This window comes from Octodon degus, unplaced genomic scaffold (assembly GCF_000260255.1).
Source record: "Octodon degus isolate 3935 unplaced genomic scaffold, OctDeg1.0 scaffold00162, whole genome shotgun sequence".
NCBI classification, from domain to species: domain Eukaryota; kingdom Metazoa; phylum Chordata; class Mammalia; order Rodentia; family Octodontidae; genus Octodon; species Octodon degus.
In genome coordinates this window covers 3,421,656-3,429,633 of record NW_004524738.1, presented here as the reverse complement: position 1 = coordinate 3,429,633, position 7,978 = coordinate 3,421,656, and the positions used below count along the sequence as shown (strand labels likewise).

General features: G+C 39.3%; 1 protein-coding gene across 1 annotated transcript in view; it reads left to right on the top strand.

The window, feature by feature from the left end:
* The window catches only part of Dnah6 (dynein axonemal heavy chain 6), a 296,200-nt gene that overhangs the window by 213,375 nt on the left and 74,847 nt on the right, over positions 1–7,978 (top strand). The window contains exon 47 of the mRNA XM_023702951.1: positions 7,628–7,859. Within this exon, the coding sequence (XP_023558719.1) occupies positions 7,628–7,859 (232 nt within the window). The remainder of the gene's footprint in view (positions 1–7,627; positions 7,860–7,978) is intronic.

Here is a 7,978-nt window from a genome sequence, read left to right as displayed (position 1 = left end):
CATACATGTCTACCCTCATTCAAAGAAGAAAACAGACACTCTGTCACATAGGACATCCAAGAGAAAGTGAGATTAGAAACATCATAGTAGCCATTTCTTTCACAGAGAGATGAAGAAAATTCTCCAGAATCTTCCAATGAGCAAGTGGCAGACTGAGGAATCATGTTCAGAGCTAATTACACTTCAGGTCTCCCCACCCAAAACAGGCCTGCTCATTTTCATAACAACATGAAAATATCTGAAAATCATTCCCATACTTCTCTTAGCTTTATTTCTCCAGGCAAAATCATCCCAGCTCTTTGAAGCAATCCATTAAAATGTATTTCTAGCCTTCAACATCCTTAATATTTCATAACTTTTTGCTGTTCCTCTTAAAAGGTGGTAATCAGATTTCATGCCGTAGTCTATGGAATAAACAGTGTACAATATGAGTGTGAATGGAATTTCCCATGATCCCCACTACTGCAGCAAGGTTTATTGGTTTTTCTTTGCCTATGTCAACTACATTTTAATATAGCTCCTTGTTAAGACGGATGATTAAATTCCCATAATTGTTTCACAAAACCATAAGCAAATAAACTCCACCTATTCCACATCTCTGCTCTTTAATTAACTCTAATTCAGAAGTTATGTTTGTCACAGCTTGCATTACAAGATGTGATCATTTGTCATTAGGCTGTCATGATATCGTTTGCTTTCCATCTGTCCCCCTGCCAGCATATCCAGACATTATCCCACAACAACTTCTATTTCCATAGTTTAGGAAGTGTTAAGCCTATTTTTACAAAGGGAGAAACAAAACAGTAATAACGGTTGCCCCCTGGTCTGAGAGACTTTCTGGCAACAGACCAAATACTAGACAAATCCGGCTTAATTGTATTCACAATCATTCTTACTTTTGTGAAAGACTTACTAGGAAATTAGGTTTGTTTAAAATATTAAAAGAGGAAATTAAAAACCGATTGTAGAATGGTGGAGATTCGGTTCTTCCGACACCCAAAGGACCACCATGCAAAAACAATGCAGATGCGTTGCCTTTTTTTTCTAGAAAAGATCAGTAGTTTGGAATCAGAAGAAACATATTTTTACTTCTAAGAGCTCTTACATACTGCTGATTACCAGTGACAAGGGTTTCATTATGAGCATGAGTTATGATCAGTAATTTAGCTCGTGCAACGTGGCCATTTTCGGAAACATTTTAGTTGGTTTGGTTTTTTGTTTGCTTGCTCATTTGTTTGTTTTGGTTTGGCTTTTTCTGTTTGCTTGTTTTTAGCATAGGTAAATAGGTTAGTCTTCCCAAGCCAGGGGAAAAGTTTGCTTCAGGGCCTATGCTTTCAAAGTGAAATGCACCAGGCATTGCTTACCTATCACGTGCCCAAAGTTATCTCATGTTACAAGGATGGGTGAGTGGTTCGCTTCCTTAAGATACAAGCCACCAATCCCCTGCCCACTACATTACATAGAATGTAGTTTGTGTACTATAGACGAGTCATTTGTTTTCATTAATATCAGATAAAAGAAATAAAACTGCAGTAAAGAGATACACAAAATGAGGAAAGCATGGCATGTGTAAAGAGAGAGATTTTTGTATCCGTCATCTTATCCACTTTACTTAGGGTCTGAAGAGAAATGAGCGCATTGCTGCACCTCCATTAGATGTGTACCATAACAGACGTAGCAGTGAAAGCCACAGCTCTGGGTCTTCCTTGTTCTAGGAAAAGAGTTGGAACACATTCTGGGGAAGGAGTTGACATTTTCTGTCTGTACAGAGCCAGACAGAAAATATTCTAGAGTCTGTGAGCCAGACAGTTCCAGACAATGACAAATGAGCCTGGCTATGCTTCAGTAATACTTCATAGGTGCTAGTATTTGAATTTCACATGGCTTTCACAAATCATGAAATGTTATGCCTCTTTTGATTTTTTTTTTTGCCTTTTTTTTTTTTAATTTAAAAGCATCTTTAGTACATAAGCCACAAAATACACAGGGACACACACTCACAGTTGGATTTGATCCACAAGTCATAATTTGGTGACTCTGTCCTGGATGGATAGGTGGTATCAAGACAGTCAGTATACAGAAGAGCAGCACTACCTGGGGAGCACAGGAGAGGCCACGCAGACGGAAGAGACAACTTGGAAGCTTGCTATTGTTTTAGAAGACCCTAAGTAAAGGCAGGGAGTCTGGGACATGTCCGCATTTCAATAAGCTCTTGTAGAGTCCCCATTCTTACCTAACACTACCTATAGCACCTCCACCTGACTCCCAAAGATGACAGGGCATTGTGCTTTTTTTTTTTTTTTTTTTTTTTTTGTAGTTAGGACAGGGTCTGTAGGGTCTATAGGGTCTCACTACATTTACAGGACTCAGTGATTCTCCTGTTTTCAGCCTCCCAAGCACTGGAATTACAGGCACATGCCACTATACCCAGTCTCAATTGTTGTCTCAGCACACCCCAAGAGCGTGCCCAGCACAGCACACCAGGGATTGAACCCCTGGCCACTGCACTCTGCCTAAGCAGGTGTGTTAGTCCACTGAGCTATCTGGCCAACCCTTTGTGCTCTTTATTTTACAGATTTTCTTTCCTATTTTTCTTTTTTCCTTTTTTTTTTTTTTCCAATTTATATATTTGGTACAGCGTCTCACTGCACAGCTTGAACTCGTAGTGCTCCTCCTGTTTTCAGCCTCCCCAGCGCTGGGATTATAGGAATGCACCACCATGCTTGGACTCGGTCACTGGCTCAGCATGCCCCATGGGTGGGGCTGGCATAGCATGCGGGACAGGGGATCGAACTTTGGTCCCTAAGCTTGCCAAAATAGGCACTTAGTCCACTGAGCTCTTGCCAGCCCTATTTTACAGATTTTCAAGTCTCTACAGGTTAGTCACTTGAATATAGATAGTCTACACATTACCTACCGTGTGTTCTGCTCACCTGTCACAACAGACCAGCATTTATTCTCTCCTTTTGGGGTTTACATTGGCAAGAGTTGGTAAAGGTTATCTCTCGTGAGTTACAATGAGATTATACTTTCAGAATTTATAAAAAGGTCTCATAATTTTAAAATATTTGAGCCTAGCTTTCCCCAGTTACCAGCACCACAAATAAAACAAGGTCAGTAGAAAGGTAGTAAGGGACATAGGTAGGTAGGGCCTTCCTGTGCAAAAAGGTAGCGAAACTTGTTTTTCCAATTCTCCTAGGATTTGTACTTGTTACTGATCCAATCAGAGATTTTAGACAATGACAATCTCTAAAAAAGAAAGTGTCTTTACATTTTCTTTCTTTTTTTTATTTTGAAATGGAAAATGACAATAAAAAAGATACAGAATTTCAGAACAAGAGGATAAGAAATTAACAATGGCTATTGTATCATATATTGTTATCTTCAAAGTAGTTGCTCAGATTACCAGATATGAGCATACAAAATTGATCGGTTTCATCACTTAATGACACTGTACTATATAGACCTAACACTTCTACAGATTGCTTACTTTATACTGGCACCTCTTCCCCTCTTCTCAGATTTTTTAATTTTATTCATAATTCTATATATATCCAATAATTCTTTTGGGAAGAGTTTGAAAATTGTTGTTTTAGATCTGAAATGCCCCCCCAGAAAAAAAGTCTTTTATTTTATTTTTAAGAGGAAAAAAACAACAACAGAACAACATAAAACAATGAAAATGGTACAGACTTTCAAAAAACAATAGGAAATTAGCAATGGTTGTTATATTACATATTATTATCATCAAATTTGTTGCTCAGATTACCAGATGGAGGAATGCAAGATTGGTCAAGCAATTGAACTTTAACTCTTCCTTTAAATAAACCTTAAGTTTTCCCTTGTCCTTTTTTAAATCTTTGTAAAGAGAGTATAAAAATAATAGATAAAGGGCTGGGAGATAGCTCAGTAGTCTAAGCAGCTGCCCCGAAAGCGCAAGGGCCTGGGTTCGATCCCTTAGTACCGCATGCCATGCTGGCCCCACACTGAGCTGGCCACAAAGACTAGGCTTGGTGGTGCATGCCTGTAATCCCAGTGCTGGGAAGTCTGAGCCAGATAGCAAGACCATGTACCAAATAAATAAAAGATTAAATAAATAAAGACATTAGAAACGATACATATTTTTTTTAAAAAACAAGATGAAAGGTATTCAACAATGGTTATCATATTGTGCATTGCTGTCTTCGGTGTAGTTGCTCAGATTACAGATATTAGCATATAAAATCAGTCAAAGTGAATATTTTAAACATTAGCTGCTACCATCAAAAAACTGATAGAAATTAGTATTGCAATCATCTCAGCTCTCCTGTACATTACACTTACAAGACTTTTTTTCTCCTTTCTTTTTTTCCTTACTTTTCTCCTTTCCTTCATCCGAATTGCTTATTCCTTATGTTCTGTTTCTTTCCATTTTACTACATCTACTGTACCTTTCAGATTTTATTTGTTCTTCCAGGTTCTTATACTAGGGAGACAATACAATGTTTACATATGTGGGTCTGATTTATTTCAGTTGAGAGTATAGCCTCTAGTTGCAGCATTTACCTATAAAAGCCACAAATTTATCTTTATATCTGAGTAATACTCCATTGTATAAAAATACTGCAGTTTTTTATGATGAGTATTTGTGTTGTTTCCAAAATTTAGCTATGATATTGTGCTGCTATAAACATAGGTAAACATATATCACTGTAGCATGATGTTTTCTCTCTTTTTATTTATTTATTTTTGACATCAGTTATTTTTATTTTATTTTATTTTTTTTCCAAAATTTTTTATTTATTTATGTGTGTGTGTGGCCAGCTCAGCCCACCAGGAGGCAGGATGTTTTCTCTTCTTTTAGAAAAATACCCAGAAGGGGAATAGCTGGATAGAATGGGACTCCTAATCCTAGTCTTCTGAGGAGTCTCCACACTGATTTCCATAGTGGTTGCACCAGTCTACAGTCCTACCAGCAGTGAAGAAAAAAGCCCCCAGCAGTGGGCTTTTTCCCACAGCCCACCAGCATTTATTATTATTTGAATCCTTTATGATAAGTATTCTTTCTGGAATGATCTAGAATCTCACTGTTGTTTTAATTTGCATTTCTTAAATGACCAGTGCTATGGAACACTTTTTCATGTATTCACTTGCTACTTGTGTTTCTTCTTCTGAGAAGTGTGTATACATCTCAGATGCCCATTGGAGATCAGATTGTGTCTTGGTATTTTAGGGGCTTGATGTTTTTTAGTTCTTTGTATATTCTAGATAGAAATCCTTTGTCTGTGTGATTGTGGGTTAAGATTTTTTCCCAATTTGTGGGTTGTCTTTTCACTCTGATGGTGATTTCTGTTGATGCACAGAAATTTCTAAATAAGATGAGATCTCAGTTCTTGATTCTTTGAAGTATTTCTCATGCAGCTTGGTTTTTCTTCATGCACTCTCTGCCTGCCCCTATATCTTCAAGATTTCCACCTACTTTCTCTTCCAGCATATTTAATGTTTCTCTTTTAATGTTTAGATCTTTAACCCATTTTGACTTTGGTTTAATGCATGGTGATAGACTTGGCTCAAGTTTTAGTTTTGGAGATGTGAAAAGCCAGTTTTTCCAATATCATTTATTAAAGAGACTATTTTTCTTCCAGTGAACATGTTTTGTCCTTTTGTCAGAGACAAGTTGGCTGACTGTGTTTGTAGTTGTGTCTACATCCTATAATCCATTCACTGATCCTCAGGTCTGTTTTATATTTGTTTGTTTGTTGCCAGTACAATGCTGACTTTATTACAGTAGCTTTATAATATAATTTCAAGCCTGGATTGTAATGCTTCCTGCCTTGCCTTTGTTGGCCAGGATTGCCTTTGCTATTCTAGGTCTTTTCTGGTTCCAAATCAATTTTAGGAATGTTTTCTCTAGACCTGTGAGGTATGCTGATGGTATTTCGTAGGGATTGCATTAAATCTACAGAACAATTTTGGGAGTATGGCCATTTTCACAATATTGGTTCTTCCTGTCCAAGAGCAAGGAATATCTTTTCATTTTCTGAAATCCTCTTCAATCTCTTTTTTCAGACTATTGTAATTTTCATTGTATAGATCTTTTACTTCCTTTGGTAGATTAATTCCTAAGTATTTCAGGTTTTTGGACGTTCCTGTAAAGGGTGTTGTCTCTAATTTCTCTCTCAGTGAGGCTGTAGTTGTGTAGAAGAATGCCATCGATTTTCCCCCAAAAGTCTTGTGTTCAGAGGTAGGGCCTGATCAAGGAACACAGGTCACTTGGAGTATGAACTGGTCGGGTAGACTCTTGTCCCTGCCTCTTCCCTTGCCCTGTGCTTCTGGGCTACCATGGCATGAGCAGCTGTCCCCTGCCATGACCTTTCACTATGCCTTTCCTGCCTTAGAGCTGCCAGCTGAACCCACTGAAACTGTGACCCCAAGTAAACCTCTTCTCCTTCAAGTTGTGTCAAGTGTTGTGTCCCAGTGATGGGACACAGTAACTAATACAGAAAATTTAATGTTTTAATTAAAATTACATCTCTCCTGTTTGATTTCCTTTCATGATGACAGCGGCTGTTATTTCAGTCACTGTCCCATCAGTTCTATTAACTCTTCTCTCTGCTTCTATACTTGCTGTTATGTGGCCTCTACGATCCCATTTATCCCTCCTTCCAGTTTTCTCGCTCCTCATTTTGACATCACTCATTTTCCTCTGTGTTCCACATGAACTTCCTGAGCATCTCCTCTACTTCTCCTCTTCTGCTGCCCGTGGCACCCTGCTTACGAGGTTCATCTTGCACAGAAGTGTCCAACCAATTATAATCAGAGCTTTCATCTCACTCCAGTTTTTACCAAAACCCAGATATTTTTCCTTCTTTCTTCCTGAGTGGATAGTCTGGCACCATGATCAGAGTAGTTTTTAATTCTCACCAACAGGAATCAGAACTTTTCTAAAGTTTTGCTGCTATCTGGCAGTACTTGTTCCAACTGATCCCTCCTTCTGACCCGCACATCTCAGACCCAAACATCTTCAGAAATGGAGACCTGGGCTTGCCAGTATTGTAATTAATATAAATAGGGACCTAGATTACACAGGTCCCTGGAAAAATCCCATTTGACACAGAAGAAATTATACTTTATTTTAAATTTGTTTTACTTTACTTGCAATATCACTTTATGCTTCTAGGACAGAGGCCCACAAGTTTATAGGAGATAGGGAAGAGGTGGAAAAGGAGAAAGGCTGTAAGGGCCAGCCAGATAGCTCGGAGGATTAAAGCACCTGCTTAGGCAGACACAGGGACTGGGAGTTCGATCCCTGGCCTGCTGTGCCGCCCCTGCTCCCCGCCGCTGCCCCCCCCCCCAACAACCGCATGCTGACACAGCAATTGAGACTGGGTGTGCATCTGTAATCTCAGCCCTTGGTAGGCTGAAATCAGGAGAATCACTACAAATCCAATCTGTGTAGTGAAACCCTATAGACCCTGTACTAAAAATATGTTTAAAACAAAGAAGAAAAAGAAAAGGAGGCCAGGAGAAAGGCCTAGCAGTACTGTTCACGTAAATCCTCAGCCTACCAACCTTCCTAACAGGGCAGGCCCTCTGAGCAAAAGCCAGGTCTGTGAACCAGAAACAAATTCTGCTTTGCTTCTTGCAGGATTGCCCGGATGATCCGCCAGGAAAGAGGCAATGCCCTGCTGGTCGGTGTGGGAGGCACAGGAAAGCAGTCTCTCACGAGACTTGCAGCTCATATCTGTGGTTACAAATGTCTGCAGATCGAACTTAGCCGGGGATATAATTATGATACTTTTCATGAGGACCTGAGGAAGCTGTACAAAATGGCTGGTGTAGAGGATAAAAATATGGTTTTCCTTTTCACAGACACCCAGGTATGTAAGCAGCCTAGGTATAAGAACAGGAAACAAGGGGCTGGGGAGATAGCTCAGTAGAATAAGCACTTCCCTGGCAAGCATAAGGGTCTGAGTTCAATTCCCAGTTCCACCAAAAA